General features: G+C 49.2%; 1 protein-coding gene across 1 annotated transcript; it reads right to left on the reverse strand.

Annotated features, from left to right (window-relative positions):
- Nucleotides 1-15,187: 15,187 nt before the first annotated feature.
- Nucleotides 15,188-20,024, reverse strand: LOC134052163 (melanin-concentrating hormone receptor 1-like). The gene is made up of 2 exons (XM_062506448.1): nt 19,967-20,024; nt 15,188-16,236 (listed from the first exon to the last, which is right to left on the reverse strand). Exons 1-2 carry the CDS (start codon nt 20,022-20,024, stop codon nt 15,188-15,190), a joined length of 1,107 nt encoding a protein of 368 aa, XP_062362432.1.
- Nucleotides 20,025-20,353: the final 329 nt, after the last annotated feature.

The following is a 20,353-nucleotide window of genomic DNA, read 5'->3' on the forward strand; positions in this document are numbered from 1 at the left end:
GGATGAGTCCATCATTTAAAGAGGACAAAAGCTGCTGGGAACTGAGTGGTGTCAGCAGCTGGAAGTTGTGTTTCTGTAAAAACAGCCCTTCCTATGCCATGTGTGGTTGATACCAACTTTAAATCCTTCCTACCCTTTCCTTTTGTTTGATTTCCCCTTAAGTGAATACTTTTAGAGATGATTGTTAATCTGTCTACATTTGAGCAGGGGGTCCCAGGGATGTCTGTGGTGTTGAGCACTGGCCATACTGGTTCTCTCTCCCAGTGGGTGTCCCCCCCTTCTCCCTGCAGCTGGGAGCCCAGCTCCCACCCATTCATTCATTAATCCCTTTCATTCCCTGCTCGTTTGTTCACATCCTCTGCAGCGTGGGGAGAAAATTGCAATCCTGAAAACAAATAGGAATTCATCTTCTCTTCGGAAATAAAAGCTGGTTCATTTCAATACTTTGCTCTCTTTGAGGTTTGCCTGTGTGCAGATGAGGCTGAGGTCTGCTGTAATGGAGTGGGAGCCTCGGGGACAGGGGCAGGGACAAAGCAGGGAACCTATCCCTGCTCCTTTTGTGTCACTGTCCCTGTGCCTCCCCCGCTCAAGGGGATGAGATGTATTTTCCAGGGCAGATAGGTCAGTTTTAATGAGATGCCTCGATGCTGCTCAGGCCCCCGGTGCACATGATTAAAGCAAAGAGATTTACTGATTAGTCTGGGTTTTTCTGAAGGCTGTGAAGGTATTGTGTAGCTCCTGCCCTGATGTTTGTTCCAGCCTGTGCTCAGGGGAGCTGCTGGGCTTTGGGTCCCTGTGATTGCAAATTTGCCTGCCAGGACAATGACTCTTTTCCTGGCTGTGTGGGAGCCCTGACAGCTCTGGAGGGGCCAGGATACAAACCCAAGAAGCTGCTTTTCACCCCTAGAGGCACGGGAGAGGCTTCTTGGATTTCTGGGAGGAGAAGATGGCAGTGGCATCTCTCTGTCTGCTGCCTCATTCCATCTGATCCCTTCTCTTAGACTTGTCCTTATGGAAATCACAAGCTTTGCCTGTAACTTTGCTGGAAGAGCAGGTTTAATTCCAAACAAGAGAGACACTGGAGCTCAGCCTGCCCAGCTTCCCATCACAGCTGGGCTGGGTCCCAGTGTGTGTCCATGGCTCAGCAGGGTTTTCCTGAGCCAGGTGAGCTGCTGTGACCTGAGCAAGGATGAACATGAGCCCAAAGCTCCTGCTCTGTGGTGGGGACATGGCTGAGTCAGATTCCTGGTGTCATGAGACAAGGTTTGGGGGAGTTGTTTTGTTGCCTGTGTGTGACTGGAGGCCGATGTTTTTTTCCTCACAGACAGTGGAATGATTCTGTTGCAGAAGTGGAATGGAATCAGTTCTCCCAAGTTGAATGTGGACAAACTATTTAGCTCTTTGCAGACCATTAAGTGTCCTTATAAACTAGAAGTTTCCCAATTTACAGAGAAGTTGAGGTGCTCTGGAAGTGGTTGCTGCCTTCTGTAGTGCCTCAGTTTGAAGTAAGCAGACCCTTGAATGGCTGCTCCGTGTCTCATACAAGGAATTTATTTTCCATTTTGAATAGCCTACATTTCCTGAAAGAAAAGCGTGTGAGAGTAACGAACTCTGGAAACTGCTTATCTGCCTTTTGAAATAAAAGTGCTTTTGGCCTGGAAGCCAAATGATATCTTGCACTTAGTGAAAATAACTAAGACATACTCCCTCTCACATGTCATCTGCTCACAAAACTGCTCTTGATCGACCTACAAAGGTGTAATTGTTTACTGTGTGACTGACGGGGTTTAGTTAGTATCAGTTTCTGGAAGGCAAGGTAGTGAATTAAATCATGCAAAGTGAGCTCAGGAGTCTTTGCTTTGGATGAGCCCATTGTACCTTCATCCTGTCCAAGTGAAATAATGCTGTTACTTCCCTAGGATGTAGCTTGCCTAATAGGATAAGGGATCCTGTTACCCAGCGCTGGCAGCTCTTCGCTGCCTTCATCCTCCAGTGTGCTTGGAAAACTGGATAATTTTGCCTGCCAGTCTGGGAACAGTTTGTCTGCCACAGTGCCAGAGAGGGAAGACCTGCAGAGCCCTGTCTCACATTGCTGTCAGTGTCTGCTGGAGAGTCACCACTCCATGGTGACAGAGCCACTGTGACCCCCAAAGGGGTCATGAGCCACTGCCTGCCTGCACAGCTGCTGGGAAGAGCACTCCTGGCTTTTTCCTTAGTCAAAATTCGTTGGGTTTGCTTTTTGCCACTTGAGCTCTCCATAGGCAGAAGTGAGAATCTCCAGCTGGGTCTGAATTGGTGAAATGAGCTGTTGAGAGCAGCCAGGGCAGGGTCCCTTCTGGAGGATGTAGCACATGGGCCTGGGCTGGCAGCAGCAAAAGGCATCCCCGAAGTCGTGCACTGCTCTGCCAAAGCTCCTCCAAGCCTCACTGCTCTGCCTGATTCATCCCTTTGGCTTCTGCATCTTGTTCCTGCTCCTCACCACTGATTAAGGTAACAGCCCCCCCCTCTCACAGAATCACTAGGTTGGAAGAGACCTTCAAGATCATCAAATCCAACCCATGCCCTAACACCTCAGCTAGACCACGGCACCGAGTGACACATCCAGTCTTTTTTTAAACCCATCCAGGGATGGTGACTCCACCAGCTCCCCGGGCAGACCATTCCAGTACTCTGCAAAATTGGCCAGTAAATCAGGGAGAAAATGCCATTTCTTGTTTATAAAACAGTGGCTGCACTAAAGATACCTCTGTCCCTGCGACCCAGGGTTTGGATGGAGGAGCTGTGGGCTGCAGGGGCCAGAGTGACCCTGCATCAATGCTGCTCATGTGCAAGGCTTGGTGCCTGGTGGATGGCTGGTGACTCACACCTGAGTCATGAGCTCCGGGCTGCAGGGAGCTGTTTCCCCCCATTTGGATCATGGGGAGAGGGCTGAGTTGAGCTGTCAAATTTTAAATCATTTGGGTGTCCTTCCACAGAGGTCTGAACAGGTGCTGCTGAAAAACATCCAACATCCTTCTTGTGTGGCTGCCCAGCAAACTAGGGACTGGCCTGGGTTGGGTTCAACAAGTGCTAATTAATATTTAGCTTTAACCACTACACAAATGCAACTCTGTTGCCCAATCTTTACTGCAGAATGACCTGGTCTTGCTCAGCTGTGAAGGACTTTCCAGTTTTGCAGCTCTCTAAGGATAAAGAGCATGAAAGGTTGAACTTTAATTGTGCCTTTAAGTGAATTTAAGTCTCTTGAAAAAGCTGCAGGTTAGAAGTAGAGATTTGGGAGGATGAAGTGCCTTGCTGCAGTGGCAGCTGGTTTGGCAGGCTGGGGCTTGGGGTGTCTACAGAGAGATCCGAGCTTGTTGCCTTCTTGCAAGAGTAAAACTGGATGAGGAGCTACAGCTGAGCAGGGTCTTTTTTTTTCATTTGGAAGGCTGAAATAGCTGCTGAGGCCATCTCCCTCCTCCACTGGTCTGCAGCAGCACTGCCAGGCTGCTTCTCCTCCCCTGCTTTAACTCACAAGAGAAATTAATTCCTGGAGCTGTTGGTTGATGTTTATTCTGAAAAAATGGAGAAATGCTAATGGGAAAATGCAACATTTCCCCTCACCTGTCCTCTTAATTTTGAGTTAAGATGCATTCAGGCTCATGGGAGGAGGAGCCTCTGGTGTGATAGTCCGTCTTGGTATTTAATTTAATGCAATTTCATGGTCTGTCTCAAAAGGTCTTATTAACAAGGTGGGTGTGAATTCAGTGTGAAGGCACTGGAGCAGCACTGCCTCCAGCAGCAGCGTGCATGGCCGTATGCTCCTAGTCCTGGTCTAGCTGTCTGGTTTGATTTTTAGCTGCTGCTGCTGCCTTGTTCTTCAGAGGCAGCTTCCCTCTCAAGGTGGAGGAAATTATATGAGATCCTGGGGAGAGATCTGTCATGCCCAGCACATATCCCACCAATGCTGAACCTGTTATGGCAGAGACAAGTTGCCAGAGGGTTAAAATCCCATCACACCAGCACCCAGAGTCAAGGAAAAGAGCAGTCCAAAATGACTGGTGGTTGTAGGGTCACAGGGGAGAGACCCCACAGGCACCCTCCAGGGATGTGGAGAGCTGGGGACTGCTGACATTTATCCTTGTACCCCTGAAAGGATGATTTCCTGCACTGTGGGGGAGAGCTGTGGAGGAGGAAGGATGCTGCTTGTGTTACTGGGTTATAGTTGGTGTCAAGGCTGATGTTCCTGAATCCTTGGGGTTTGCAGAACTGCAAGCATTAACTGGAACAAGTAATGTATTGCTACTGTAATCATGCCCAAAGTGTCAGAACGGGGAATCCAGGATGGGAATTGCTGCTTCTGGCACACCAATAAGATATAATGATCCTCTGGGCTCCCAGACTTTGCTGTTTAGGAAAAGGAGAGGAGGGGGAAAAAATGAACAAAAACCCAAGTACCTGTATTAAAACCAGCAAATGTGCAGAGGCTGCTTCTTGGGCAGGGTGGGGGCACTTGGCACTGAGGTGAGCTTGCACAGTCTTTCTTGTGGAGCTGAGCTGCCTCCCTGCCAGGGAAGAAGAGCTCAGTGCATGGATGCACAGAGTGTCACTGGCAGGGGATCCAGAGCCAGGCTGGGGAGCACTTCAGCTGTGGGCTGGAGGTGTGGAAAGCAGTGTGACCAAACCCCAGCACCTCACAGCTGTGTTTGTTAAATCCAGCAGAATCATCCCTCTGCTGCCCTGGCTTTGTGTGAAGCCCCAGCTTCTGGAAAGAGCTAAAAATTGATAACAACATCCAAAGGAGGCTCTATTCTCTCCTGTAATGACTCACTGGTGCAGCCACTGGCTCATTGCTGCATGCTGCTCTGCCTAAAAGGATGGTTAATATGCTCTGTGCAGGCACTACTAGTTTGCATCCCTTACCCACTTTGTTATTGATGTAACTGCACCCAGCTGCAAATTAATTGGGACTTCATTGTCCCAGAGCAAATTGCTTGCAGATGTATCATAAATTCGAAGACAGGGAGCTAGGCTGGGGTGGTGCTGGGTGTGCTCTACACCACTCTGCATCAAAGTGATCAACAGTGCTGGGAGAGAGGGAAGGAGGGTAAAGTGCCAGGGTAAAGCGTTCCCAGCCCTGGGTGCCTACAGCCTTGCTCAGGGAGCCTCAGAGGAAGTAAAAATAAGAAGAGGGTGGTGCTGGCTAAGCTTTGAAATGAACAGCTCCTTGTGGAAGTATCTTGGTGTTGTTTGTCATCTCTTTCTGCTGCGTTGGGGTCCGTGGTGCTGGGGTGCCATGGGTGGGGGTGAGCTCTGGGTGCTGGGGTTGATCCCTGTTCCCTGTGGCACCAAGGATCTGGATGTGCCTGGGCTGGAAGTGCTTTGACCTGCACATGCAAGCTGGTTCTGGAGTTGGTTTTATCTTCACCCAGAAGAAGCATGAGAGAAGTATTCCCTCTTTTCACAGCACTGATGACAGCATAACATCAACGATCTCAAATTAATGATATGTTGAAAGCTCAAGGCCAAGGCAGCAGGAATTAATATCCTTGAGACCTGTCTAGTTCTGCCTCTTCTGACACCTCCTAATTTTCCATGTAAATTGGCTTATGGATCTCTGGCTCTAAGGCTGTGTTGTGTGCTGGGGGAGTCTGGCATGTCTGCTAGAAAATTATCCAGAGTAATGGTAGGGCTGTAATTGTGGTGTAGCTATTCAGATCTGCCTCCCCTGTGTGGACACCCTCTGTGTGACTATCTGAATAATCACTGCATTTAGAGCAGTTTCACATGCATTTCAGGTTTGTTAAATACTCTGTGCCAGCGTGTGATGGGCCTGTGTGTGCACAGTTGTGCTCATAATAAAACATTATATTTAATCCTTCTCTTATATTGACCCAGCCGTGCATGAACAGCAGGAGCAGTTCTTACCTACACACCTAGAAGAATAAGCCCAGGCTTCAGCTTATCCGAGCAAAGTAAATAAACCCAGAATTTTGGAGGAAGTAAATAAAGGTGTGAGCACAGCTGCAGGCAAATCCATTCAAAAGGTATTGATTTGCTCCATTCTGGATCTGTTACTGTACACCAGAACAGGCTGAAATCTGTTTCTGACTTCACAGAAAATCAAATGTGGGAGTTGATTTTTAAAACTAATGTTGCAATAGGGGCAAAAAGCTGTACAAGTCATTTGTTCAGCGGAAATTCATTCAGCTTTTAAATTAGAAAAGGTTTATTGACTGCTGTGTTTTAAGTGCTGATGATTTGAGAACTGTATAGCACAGTGCGAACTTGTCCCTCCACACAAATATGATAAATAAAAACAAGTTTTGTTTTTATATATAGAGCCAGAGTCCCTTTGTGCTATGGGTTTGCAATTGGAAAATTCCCTCAATTTGCACACTGCAGTGCTGCTTACTTTTGAGACCTGAGCTGAAGATGGGAACCATAGAAACATCAATAATAAATCCCCAGAAGAAAAGGAAGCTTTGCTGAAATAATGTCCCTGCTTGACCCTGCAATGGTTATGGAAATAAACCTGTGGGAAGCTGGAGGCACAGCCAGGTGTGTGCCAGCCTTCAGTGGATGCTCAGGAGATGCAGATGTCCCTTTCAGGTTCAACCCAAAATCGTCTGGCAGCTGCTTTTAGGTTGATGTGTATGAGGGCAGGGGCCTTTCCTGAGTCCAGAACAGAGAAGGAAGTGTTCATTCTGTTCAAGCACCCAATTTCTGCAGTATCTCAGCAGAGATGCTCTAAACACCAGCTTCACTCTGACCAGTTAAAATATTTTTGTCTGTCAGGGAGAAAATGAAAATGTGCAGACCAGAAACTCTTACAGGCTCAGGAAGGATGTTCTATTCCTATGCTAGATGGTTTTGTTGCCAGCATCCCCTTGCTGACACTTTGTACTTTGTTGGGTTAACTTTGCTGTGTGGTGTTATGGCAGCAGCATGGCCAGGGACTGAAGCCCCCGTGCCAGTTGGACTGAAGAATTATAGACAGCCAAAATCAACTGTCCTGACAGAGCCACTAACAAGGCAATCAGAGTGCAATAGATTTTGGTATAACTTGCCTCTGGTTTTAAACAGCTCAATAATTCTATTCTCAGAGTGTGCTTGAAGGGCTTGGAATTGACTGTGAGTTTTTTTTAATTTTCTTCCCTAAGACAAAGTAGCAGGAGCTAACTTCTGGAGGTGGTATATTTAAAATGAAGAAACTCAACACATTGTTTCTTTCATAAAGAACAAGAAGATTGTTTCCCTTTGGCTACCCTTCTCTCAGTGCTGAAATTGAGTGTCCAGTCCCCACTGCTCTTTCTGGAGCTTAGAACAATGCTCCCAAGGGTGCTGCTCACTTCTTTTGACTATTTCCCTATTTTCCCTATTTCCACTATCAATAGGGATAAGCAGAGGGATGGAAACAGTGGGTGAAGTTATCACTGATGAGAGTTTCTAAAAGTTCTTAATGACTTACTCCCTTAGGAACTTTGCTCTTGGAGGTGCAGCTTCTCCAGAAGCCAGGTCCCTCCCAGCATGAAATTAAAAGGGATTGTGAAAGGAGCAGACTGTTCACATCAGGGCTCCCTGTCCTCCTTCCTCTCTGCTCATGAATCAAGACTTAAATTTCAACTTCCACAAAACAGTTTGGGGACTTAACTCCCTCACGCTTTTGTTTTTCTTAAAGGTCAATTCATTACAACCACCTAGGCTCCAGCTAGGATTTCAGCTTAGACCTTCAAGTGCTCTGGACTTGTACATCTGTCATGTTATCAACACAGAAACTGTTCGAGAAGAAAAAAGAGTAAAATGTCACCTCCCAGAGTGGGAACAAGTCCTTTGCTTTCACTCAGATCCAGATATTTTTCCTCAGCCAACTGCTGCCACTGAAGACAGCACAAGAACATTTACTCCCAGGCTGTGCCAGCCACAGCCCCCAGTCAGTACTGGGGGCCCAGGTCTAAGAACAAACACTGGCAGCTCAATAAGAAGGGGCTCATTTGCTGTAATTAATATTTAGCCCTTCTGCAGCATGGGAAACATTGATTGTTCTGTGAGAAATAAATCATGTGTCTTTCTTGGGAGGATTTTAATGAAACCTCCCACCTCTTTTCCTGACACTCTCAGGCTCAGGGTAAAAGGAAAAAAAAAAAAGGAAAAACAACATTCCAGCATCTCTCCATCAATCCTGAATTGTGTAGTGGCCCAATCAGGCTAATTAATATGTCTCCTGTGTGCTGAGGAAGGCTTTACCCAGCAAATCCAGCCCCACTGTTCATTATATTGCCACAGCACAGCTAATTACTCCTGGCTTTAGTGGGAAGAGGAGCAGCCCAGCTTTGTGTGCAGCTGGGAAAAGGGCTGTGCTGGGTACACTCAGATCCTGCCTTTCCCTTTGATCCTACCAGTTCTCCTGGTGCTCTGAAGGCTACAGGAAGAAGAGTCTGTCTGCCAGAAGAAGAACATTATAAACACCTAAACGTGCTGGGGACCTCTTTATTTTATTTCCAAACAACAGCAGTTAAGCAGGGAACCTGCCTTGAACACGCTCTGGGACCAAACCCCTCCCAAGGGTGTGGGTATCTGTTCCAAACTGGGATGGCACCCTGCACGTGTGCATCCAGGAGGGAATGGCAGCACTGCCCAGTCCACAGTGGCACAAGGAAATGGGCCAAGGGCACAGGCAGCCTCAGACCCCTTCGACCCCTCGAACCCATGGAAATCCAGAGCCTCCTCTCACTCACCACTGCGTCCTCTGAAATTAATGACAAGGGATTAGAGAAAAGCCAAGCCAAACATGGTCTGAGTCATGCCAAAAGCTTCTTCTGGCTGCCTAAGAGTAGAGTTTGACATCTCAGGGCTCTGATTTCACCACCAAAATGAGCTGCTGAGAAGGAAAGCTGACATGTTGGTGTCCTCTATTTCCTGAGTCTAAAAATTTCAAATGTTTTACAAGTATTTATGACCAAAACCTCAGATGAGGGCTGGAGACAGGAGAATAATGAGGATCATTTTATCCTTGGAAAGTGTGGGCTGTTGTCTCAGATAAAATCTACAGTACTGCTGAGGAAAGCAGCTGCTTATCTTAACTGTCCTTTAGACGAGGAAGGGAAACCAGGAGGGAGCAATGGGGTTGCTCAAGAAAAGACAAAGCCACCAGTGGCAGATCAAAGCTGCTGAGGAGCTGCAGCACCAGAGACCAGGCAGAGCAGCTGAGCCTTGACATGTTAGAGACAGCACATAACCTCCATTCCTCTAATCTCCCCAAATCGCCTCATGGTCCTAAATTCTTTAAAATATGCTTATTTCTAAAGCTGCAAAGATCTCAGATAGATCCCATGGGCTGGGGGAGATGGCCCAGCAGTGAGTGTTGCTTCAGATGAGTACAAGACAAGGGGAGATGCAGCTGATATACAGCATTGCTCACAGAAAACAGATTCCAGCTGCCAGTGAGGAGCTGGGATACCTAGATCTGCCAGCTGTGGTTTCCAGGAGTGTTTGGTAACTTGAGGACATCAAGTTTTAAGCAAATTCCACAGTTCCTTTAGTCTGCTTTTTCCTCACCTTGATGGTGAGCTAGAAAAGGGCTGTGTTACTCACACTGGGTTTGCCTTGTAAATGCCACGCAGGATAGCACTGACAGCCACGAGGGGAAAAGAGCTGGGACCTGCCTACGTCATCTGGAAAAAGTTGGACAGTTTTCATCAAATAACAGGGAGTGAGGTATCTTTAAACAAAATCCATGACCAAGGGTGATGATACAGGCAGCGGGAAGGAAAACAGATGCAGGGAAGATCTAAGGGCTTGGCAAAGAGACCAGTCAGCACTGTTACTCTGTGCCAAAATGTGCATGAAAATGTTAGAATGTGGCTTTCTGTGTTGGAGCTGCGTGGGTGAAGGGGGTGGAGGATTGGAGCCTGGAGAAGGATGTGGGTGTGAGACACCATGCTCCTGGATGAGGCAGGAGTCTTCCTTGCTGTGGCTGCCTAAGGAGAGCTCTGCTCTCTCTCCTGAAGTGTCTGGTGGAGCTGGGAACAGCAGCCTGGTGTTCCCAAGCTGCTGTGCTTACAGCAGCATGTGCAGGAAGGTAATTGTCAGAGCTCCCCCAGACTTAGCAAAGGCGACTGAATAGTAATTGAACACCAGAATAATTGAAATGATGTCACTGCCTACTCTGTAAGTGGAAACCTGCAGGGGACACAAGAGCACAGGTTGGAGGGAAGGGCTGACTCATCTGTTCATTCATTTTTAAGTGGAAGAAATAAGGTTTAAAGCTTACACAGGGACACACTCCAGTTTTGGTTTAACTGAAGCTTGGAAAAAACATTGCCCCAAACGCACTTCTGTGGATCCAGACCCTGCAGATCCTGTTGCAATGCAGTGCTGGATGATGATAGAGCTGGTACCTGGGGTAGGATCTGCGCCCTGATGTGCTAAAAACCCCCTCACTCCTGTGGTGTCAACTCGCCCCTGGTGTGATGGGCAGAACCTGGCTCCCAATTCCAAAGGACTGACCCTGTGTGGACCTGCAGGACGAGGCTTTGAGCCTTTGGTGGTGCTTGTGCTGTTCAGCTGCTGCGTGTGGGGAGGGTGAGGCTGATGCAGTGACTTGGCTTTGGAGGACCAGAGGAGGGAGGGCTTCCTGCAAAGGCTGGAGCCAGGGAGTTGGACCTGACTCCAGCAGGGTTTAGAGGTGGTGGGAGGTACTGAGGTGACACCCTGATGGCTTTTCTGATATGCTTGACCTCAGCACCTCCTGAAGTGCCTCTGGAAGCACTGCTCTGTGCACCACTTCTCAAGAGTGACTTTGCAGCTGTTGAAGCCCAGCTCTACCCTTTGGGAGGAACCAGTGCTGCTGCTCTCCCTGAGCCAGACTGGGACAGCAGGAGTGGTGCTTTCCATAGCCAAGGCAGCCCTACTGGTAGAAAGGTGTGAGAGGAACAATTATTGTGTCCTCTGTGATCACAGGAGCTGTTTCCCAAAGGGGATTTGAGTAGCAACAAAGGCCCTCAGAGCTGGTATCCTCTCCCATGCTCTTCTGCAATTGTGGTCTACATCTCTTAGCAATTTTTCCCCCAGTGGTGCAGTGAGTTCCCCGTTCAAATGCTGCTCTGTGAATGCAGATTCTGGAGACTGGAGGTCTCCTGTGTGCTGGAGGAGCCCTTCACTGGGAGGTGGGGGCTGTAGATGAAACATCCTTCCCCCTTTACTTCTCTCCTGTGGTTGTTTTTCCCTTTTGCTGCCCCTGCCCAGTCCCACAGTGGGATGGAAAGGCTGTGGGGGTTTGGCTGTGCTGCTGTGCTAATGGGAGGTGAGCAGGGAAGGACACTGCTGTGTGCTCCCTGCATCTGGCAGGAGGATTTAGGGGAAGCGAGAGGGCTGGGAGCGTATCTGTACCTGCCACATGGCTCCTCTCCCACCGGTGAGTCTGTTGAATGAAATGTGTTCAATTAGCAGCCCAGGAGGGCTGAGGAAACAGGATTAGTCAGGCTCTGGCTGTGTCCCAGGGGCCAGTGAGTCACCCCACCTTTCCCTCCTCCCCACCCTGCAGCCTCCATCCATGTGCTCCATCACAGCTGAAATTTTCTCCTGGGCAGACTCAGCTTTGCAGAGACTTCAGGTGCAGAAGGATGTCCAGGGAAGGATGTCCAGGTGCAGGAAGGATGTCACCAGCTGGGCTCCAGGGATTTCTTGGCAGAGCTGTGACTGGGGAAAGGCAGGAGTTCACTTTGCTGGGAGGTGGAGAATGGAACAGAGGTAACTGAGATGGGTGAGCTGGGCACTGAATCCTGCCAGGACCAGCCAAGGATCACTTTGTCACTGGCAGGGGAAGTAAGAGCAAAAGTGCCTGGACCATCTGCCCTTCTGTGGGAGTTTCTCAAGAGCAGAGCTGTGACATGTGGCTTCACTTGCACCTCTGAGGACAATGAGGGGAAGAGGAGGGGCTGGAGAGTGCACCCATCTGTCGCCCTGCTGTCTGACAAGGCAGCCCACAAAAACATGGGATAAGTGCTGGCAAAATGAGCAGAGGAAATTTGTCTCCTCAAGCGTAGTAGGCTGTTGATCTGAAAAAAAAAGATTTAATAGTTCTTCTATCACCCTTTGGTTTTGGAGGTGGTTTCCCCTGGTTTTTCAGCTGGATTTCCCTTTGATTTCTCTCAAGATAGAAAATGGGCTATGTATGGGAATCAGGACTGCTGGGAAACGAGCTGCCTTATCTCTGTGTCCTTCTCACAGCATCTCTGGGGCAGCCCTCACAGCACTCTGGGCTCTCCATCCCTGCATGAGTAGCTGTGCCCTTCCCTACTTTGCAATTCCCTTTATTCAGGCTCTGCCCTTGGTTACCAAGGCACTGAGACAGGAGATCACATAATAAACACAAAGAGCAGAGAGACAAAGAGGTAAAGTTGAACACAAACCAGAATGTCAATGGACTCTGACTGAATAAAGCCAGATCTGAAAAAGTTGGAGAAGGGATGGGTTGTTTGGAGGAAGTCACACCACGGTGCTCGGAGACTGTTTAGGTCCTGGAAGGTCTTGCCTTATTGTCTAGGTAGGGTGACACCTCTGAATGCATTTGATCACTAGGTTTGCTCATCTTGCCCTGTGCTTTGGGGTGACTTTGGGAAGCTGACAAAAGTTATATGCTGGCTGTGTTCTTTGCTAGTTTGCTTCCTATGTGTTCCTCTCTTCACAGCCTCTCAATACACACACACAGGTGTCCACATCCTTGTCTTCCCAATGAGTATTTGTCACGCTTTTATGGATGTATGTGGAAAGAGAAGGACCCCACAGCAAGTATTTAAACATTTGGACTAGAAAAGCCCTTCAGGACAGGCAGGAGAAACACGAGGGAATAGAAACCACGAGCCTTTGCAGGGTGGTGGGAAGGGCCAATGCTTCTCCTGGGACATTGGCTAAATGGAAACCTTGACCCTGGTGTTGGCACCAAGTTCTCCAGTATGGCTTTCCACCTCACACAGATGAGATCTACAGGACTTCAAGCTGGGAAGGTGCTCATGTTGTGGTCAGTGTTGGACTGGTGTGTTGACTTCAGTGTGATGAGATCTGGGAAAGGTCTGCCTCACAAAAACCCTTTTGAGTGCTGCCCCTGTGGTTTTTAGCACATGGCTTGGCCACACCGGTCAGATTGACTCACTTCAGATGGGAACAGACTTCTTCAACCATAAACACCTTTACTGTGTAAGCAAGATAATATCTCCAACGTACTGCTCTCTGAGAGAACCCCGATAACTCGGTCTGTTTTCACTTCTCAGACTTTCCTTATGGCTGGCACTAGAGGAAGAAACACCCACCCAGTCATTACCAACTCCTTTCCCAGAAAATGTGCCAGTTCTTCCCTTCCCTGCCTAATGGGAGAAAGGTGACACAATAGCTTCCCTTTTCCCGAGGGCAAGTCTGCCTGGCACAGCACACATCCTCCTCGACCTTCGCTCCATCCAAGCCCTTCAGGGAGAATACTGACCAAAGAGCAAAGCAGCTCCATGAAAAACAGCAGGTGAAAATTCCTGGCAGTTGAAACTGAGCAAAGATTTTCGAGCCATAAAACTTGACATTCTGCAGGTGTCTGGCTTTGTTGGCTGGGGAAAAGCAGGCGAAAAATCTGCAAGATACTCTCATTCTCTGTCTGGATGTGCTGGTTGTGACAGAGCCTGGAAGAAAATACAGAGAGACCCTGTCCTGAGGTTTGTTCAATGACTCAGAAAGCAACATGCTGCATCTGATGGAGTCAAAGGTGCTGGTGTTGCACACCTGACTGCTTTGATCGCTGGAGGTGAGAGAATGGCTGTGTGCTCTCTACAGGGTGTAGTCTGAAGTATTGGTTGTGCTTAAATGTGCTTACAAGTGTGATGTGTGTGCATTAGGTACACCTGTGAGTGTGTGTGTGTGGCTTAGGACATCCTGTGCAGGTGACACAGTTGTGCTTTGGAGCTGAGTAAGGGTGAAATTCTGTTCTGGGCATATCATGGGTGGCTGGTGGTGTGAAACCGTACGTGTGGTATGACAAATTCCTTTGAACTGTTTGATGTTTTTAATTCTTTAAATAAATCCATCTACAGTAACCAGTCCCTCCATGTCTGACAAAGTGTTGAACAATGCCTGCGTGGTCCCTGTGGAGCCCAGCACAGGCTGTTGATGTAATCCCTGCTTTGAGCTGATCTCTGCTGTCTTTTCTCTACTTTGTAATGAGCAGAATTACTTCCTAACCTCTGACTGTTAAAGCCGCATATACAACATACAGACATTTAATTTTCCCTCTTTTAATTTTGTGTAAAGCATTTGTTATTTTTGAGGAAGCTTCATAAGCAACTCTGCTTCCCCTGAGCTGCTTTTTCACAGCTTCTTGCTCCACAGATCTCTGCACATTGTGATTTTTAGTCCTGCTCAAAATCCTCTGCCAGGGGTTCCCCAGTGGCCGTGCAGACTATGAGGCACAAGAGCAGCATGAAGAACTAGCACTGTGAGAATCTGCTCATTGCCATGAAAAGCCACAAAGCTGGTGTTAGCAGCAGTAGTTTTGAAAATTCTTTGCAGTCCCTTGAAGCAGTGTGATTATTATGTGTCTGATTTCACTTGAAATATTTAGGATTAGCATCAGAATGAGCCAGTTCTTGAAATGTTTTGGTTGCCGAACAATACAGCCCACTGTATTGGGGCTGGACTGAAAGGCCAAGCAACAGGTCTGGGTGAGACTTCTGTCCCCATGATCTCTCTGCTCTATGCTGCTAGGATATCAGCCAGCAAAGTCTGCAGATTACTTATAAAAAAAAATATATGATATTGTGGTTCAAAGGTTCAAGTTTCGAATGAAGAAGCTCTATGTTGACAAGCTGCTTAGGAACCCTGGTCAGGCCAAGAGGTGAGGAATCCTTGGGCAGTGTTGATAGAGGTTTTACTCTTGTAGAGTGAATATTCCCCCTGGAAATCTTCTTTCTGTCCTTTCTCTCTATTCCATTCATGCTCTTGGGGGGCCCAGTGGTGGCAGAGTCCTCCTGCGCAGGATGAAAAGCGACAACACATAGCATCTCATAGGCTGGGAGCAGTGCAAGAGCAGAGTAATAGGAAAGAGAGGCACCTGCATTTTGGACGTGGAAGTTTGTAGTCCATAGACATCTCCAAGACCTGCCTGAAGCTGCTGCTCCTCCATCAACTCAGATCCAGAGGCTTTCTGCTGCCCTCCCTTCAGAGTGCCCTAGTGAACAGCCACAGTCACCGGCAGCGAGCGTGGGGAAAAGTCCTCCAGGAACTGAGTCTGCTGGGTGGATTCTGGCGCCAGCTTCAGGCACACACTGGCCTCTGTCGTGCTGTTGTTGTTGGCAGAGCTGCTGTTGCGACAGGGCTCCTTGGCAGGGCGAATGGCCACCAAGAACTGGCGCTTGAAGGTCTCACTGAGGGCGATGTAGAGGAAGGGGTTGAGGCAGCTGTTGGCATAGCCCAAGCTAATGGCAAAGTTGTAGGCGTAGAAGAAGGCCACGGATGGGGTGTCGATGCCCAGGTGAACCAGCTGGAGGATGTAGAAGGGAGCCCAGCAAATAAAGAAGGCAGAACAGATGGCGACTGCCATTCGGGTGACCTTCTTCGTACGCACCCGGAGACTCCTCTGGGGCAGAGGGACCACGGTGGTGGCCATGTGCTGGAGGATCTTAAAATAGACCACGCAGATGATGACCAAGGGCACAGCAAAGGCCAGCATGAACTGGTAGAGGGTGAACCAGTAGATGTCAGTCTCTGGGTTGGGGAGCAGGAGAGCACAGCGCACAGTCCCGTCCTCCAGGGGCATGAGGCCTGCATACATCCATACAGGAATGATGGTCAGGAAGGACAGGAGCCACACCAGGCAGATGACGAGAGCCGCAACGCACGGCGTCCGAACGTAGGTGGATTTGAGGGGGTAGACGGTGGCCAGGTAACGGTCCAGTGTCATCACGGTGAGGATGTTGGTGCTGGTGATCTGGCTGTTTGTGTCCAGGGCGGTGATGATGGTGCACAGGGGAGCTCCAAAGTACCACGAGCCATTGCCTAAGAGTTGGTGGATGAGGAAGGGCATGCCCAAGAGAAAGAGGAGGTCCACGATGGAGAGGTTGAAGATGAAAATATCGGGCACGGTTTGTTTGCATCTCAGCTTCTTCTTCTTGATGATAGTGTAGATCACAATGAGGTTCCCCATGATGCCCAGGAAACAGATGATGCTGAAGAGACTGGGCATTATCACATTGGTGTGTGGTGCTGGCTTCTCTGGTACTGCCAAAACAAACCAAAGCAGTGAGTGCAAACCAGAGACAACCGTTTTACAATTTGGTGCGCTTGCCCTGTCCTGCAGATGGACCCATCCCCATTAAAAACAGATTGGAATGATTTTTAGTACCCTTTCCAGCACTTGGAGAAGCTTAGCTGGGGATTTGGCACTTCCTTCTCTGCCTCTCTACCTGCAGCATGCCACCCAAACCTGGCTATGTGTAGATATCTTTCCTCAGCTCTCCCAATGTGCTTCTGTCCTGCTCTGCAACTCCCCAGCCCTTTTTTGGGAGGCTAACCTCTGGCTGGCATGCCTCTGCATTCACCAGCACCTGACAGAGTTGAGAGTAACTTTTATTCCATGGAGTGAAGTGGTTTTAGCTGTGTTTGAGGGGAGTGGGTGAGGCACCTTGTGCTTCACACATTGGAGAAGTAAAGCTTTTCTGTGGGTGCCAAAATCTGGTAAAGTCAATGCTCAAGCTGCTGTCAGAAAGCTTCAGTTCATCTGTTGGGTAGTTTATCTATTGTATGGCATGAAACACAGAATTCATTGACCGTGCAGCCAGACAGTTCATGCTTATCTGTGTTGTGAGATCTGGGACTGTACCCTGGCAGTGTCCCTGTTCTCTTATCAAGGTTAGGCCAGAGAACATTCTCCTTTCTGTCTTCTTTCCTTGCCTCTTTCCCTTTCTCTAGTTTCTTTCCTACAAAGAAATCCAAATATGTGGCCAGACAAGGATTGGGAGTTTGTTTCAGAGGGGCCCTTCAACAGGGATTGTCCTCAGAGAAAAGCAGCTTAAAGCTGTGGTCTTTGAGTTCTGGATGTGGGTGGATTTTTAAGGCAAAATTCTTGCCTGATAACACTGTGGTTATCCTTATCTATGCTTGACTGTTGCTCTTTGGGGTGGGATCCCCAAACATAATCAAATTCACATTGGTTTTGTCCCTCACCTGAGTGAAAAATCACATTTTGAAGCCACAAGCTCTTGGGCACAGGAGGTGGTGTTGAAGGCAGGGATGGTGATGCTCTCTGTTCTGCAGGGTTCCCATATGCTGAAGTCTAAAATAGCCCTTCTTAGCTGAGGCAAATCTCATTTCATCTCATAACTCCTCTCCTATGGGACCTGATGGGGTTTTTTCTAGGAAATGGTTTTGTGTGAGTTATTTGTGTGGCTGTTACAAGGACTGTGTGTGACAGCCCCTCAGTCTAGGTTGCCTTTCACTGAATTACAGATGATTCAATGTGCTGCTAATTGGAAATGCTTTCAGTCACTGAACTGTTCCATCTCCTTATCAGCAGAAGTGGTGGATTCTCCTCCAACAGAACCTAGGGAAATCTTGAAAATGAGATTAAGTGAAATAACAGATACTTACAGGTGTACTCATTGCCAAAGCAGTGTCTGTTTGCTGAAGTGGTATTTGCTGACTTTGACCTCTGGAATTCTTGAGCACAAACTTCTCCACATTTACTTTAGTGTGACAGAGAAGTTTGACAGAATTGGCAAGATAACTGGGACTGCACTGCTGGCCTGTGGCTGGAAATGTGTGTGCCATATTTCACTGCTCTTAGAAGTGGGCCGTGATGATCTGCCCCTGGCTCAGTCCTTCTGGCATTAGGAAGCAGCCATCTTAGGCATGAACAAATCTGGCCAATGCCAGAACGCAATAAAGCAGTTCCTGCACCATTTTATTGGGAAACCTCTCTGCAGGTGTCGGAAAGCAGCCAGTGAGACACAGGAGAACTAGCAGGGGCCTGAAGGTGGAAGCCAGGCTTGGCTGATAAGACAAAAAAAGCCTCATCCAGACCATTTGTGGGGGTTTAAATGGTCCCTGTTCCTTCTGGTGACCCATTAATGCAAGGAAATGTGCCCTGTTATGTGATTTTTAGTAGGTAACCTACAGCCATCAGCACCCTCTTGAAACCTGATACTCAAAGATATCTCAAGCCTCCTTAATGCTGGAAGGTGGAGAATTAGAAACTGGAAGATGATTATTCTGGTCCTGCTGTTCTGCATGTAGCTGTTCTGAGATCTGATGTCCTTTCTTTTAACCACAAACTTTATGAGTGTGGTGGGAAAGGATTGTTTGAGTGAAACATAAACCCACATGGTTAGCTGAAAATTGGGACAAAATGTCCCTTTTCCTGCTGTGTGATTGATACAGTGCTCCTGGTGATTCTGTAACATTTGGAATGAGCTCGGCTGGCCTCAAAGCAGGATGTGTGCATGCCCAAAGGCTTTGTGTTTAGAGGTGGTCTGTGCAGTGCTGTAGACTCTGTCCTGTTGATGGTGTCTGTACAAGCAGGACTTGCGAAAATTATCAGCTGCACTAATTTGAAGTTGTAGTTCATGTGTGTTTTATAGGCTGGAGTCAGAAGAGCACATCTATCAAAATCTCAAAAGTTCTGTCTTTTCTAAAGTCTCTTTCATCTTGAGACATCATTGAATCTGAATTTTCAGTGCTGCTTTTGTGCATATCCAAGTGAATATATTTTGTATTTAAGCAGCTACTTCAAGCATTGATTTGTTCTTGATTTGTAGGTCTGTGGCTGCCCTGATAGTTTTTCTTAAAGTCCCAAAGGGGCTGCACTATGTGAACTGAATGAGAACTGGGCTAATATTTTTTCTTTTTCTCTAAGGTGGTTGTCGTTCTAAGCCTAACACTGATATGTAACATACTTCATCCTCACTGTATTTCAGAAGGAAGTACCTAAGGCACACTTTTGATTTCTAAAGGATCGTGCTGATGCAGAGACAGTCAAAGACCACATATAAACCACCTTCTGTTGGAGAGTTTCACCAGCTTGAACCACTGAGAACTCTCTTGCCTGACCCTAAACTGTTGGTCTGAAAACAGGGTCGCATGGAGAAAAAGGGAGACTGGTGAGGATCTCTGCATCCCTCTCCAGCGCTATCTCATCTTCTCTGTGCTTCCCTTTCTCTCTAGCTGGGCTGGATCCTCCCTTCTCAGCAGCCAGGACCTGTGGGCTGCTGGAGTTTGCAGCCTGACAGCCAACAGGTAGTGGCTGGCTCTGAGCCGCCGTGGCCAGGAGCGATCAGGCTATGTTTGAGCTTCGTGCAGTGCCCAGGAGGGATCAGGGCTCTGTCTCAGCTCTGTGCAGTGCCCAGGAGGGATCGGGGCTGTGTCTCAGCTCTGTGCAGTGCCCAGGAGGGATCGGGGCTGTGTCTCAGCTCCGTGCAGTGCCCAGGAGGGATCGGGGCTCTGTCTCAGCTCCGTGCAGTGCCCAGGAGGGATCGGGGCTGTGTCTCAGCTCCGTGCAGTGCTCAGGAAGGGTCGGAGCTGTGTCTCAGCTCCGTGCAGTGCCCAGGAGGGGTCGGGGCTGTGTCTCAGTTCCGTGCAGTGCTCAGGATGGGTCGGGGCTGTGTTTGAGCTCCGTGCAGTGCTCAGGATGGGTCGGGGCTGTGTTTGAGCTCTGTGCAGTGCTCAGGATGGGTCGGGGCTGTGTTTGAGCTCTGTGCAGTGCCCAGGATGGACCAGGCTGTGTCTCAGCTCCGTGCGGTGCCCGGGAGGGGTCCCGCACCCCGGGGCTCAGCCCGTCCCCCCGCCCGCCCGGCGCTGTCCGGCCGCGGGTGCTGAAGGCGGCACAGCCCGGGCGGGGTGCGGGGGGTCCCCGGCCAAGCCCCCCATCAATCACCCCCAGCCCCCATCAATCTCCCCCAGCCCCCATCAATCACCCCCAACCCCGCTGAGCCCCGGCCCGCTCAGCCCCCCTCACCTGAGCCGTTCTGAGCCTCCGGCACCGAGAAGTTGCGGGAAGAGTTGCCGGGGGCCATGGCAGCTGGTGCCGGGACCCGGGAAGGAGAAAGTTGGGCAAGTTCCCTCGGCGGCTCCGGGGTGGGACAGGCCGGACCCCCGGGCTTCCCCGGCGAGATGCGGGAACAAGGAGCTCTGGCACAGCCGGCGAGCAGCGGCCGAGGCTCGGCTGCGCTCGGTTCCGCTGCCGCCCCGGAGAGCCCGGAGCAGGTTCTGACATCAAGGAGCAGCTGACTCGGGCAGACGCACCGGGGACGAGCATCCCTCGCTCCCGCCGCGGGAGGGAAGGGGGGAGCGGAGCGGGGCCGGCTCGGGGCTGGGAGCGCCCTTCATTCACATCGCAGCCCGA

This window comes from Cinclus cinclus, chromosome 20, assembly GCF_963662255.1.
Source record: "Cinclus cinclus chromosome 20, bCinCin1.1, whole genome shotgun sequence".
In the NCBI taxonomy this organism is placed as follows: Eukaryota; Metazoa; Chordata; class Aves; order Passeriformes; family Cinclidae; genus Cinclus; species Cinclus cinclus.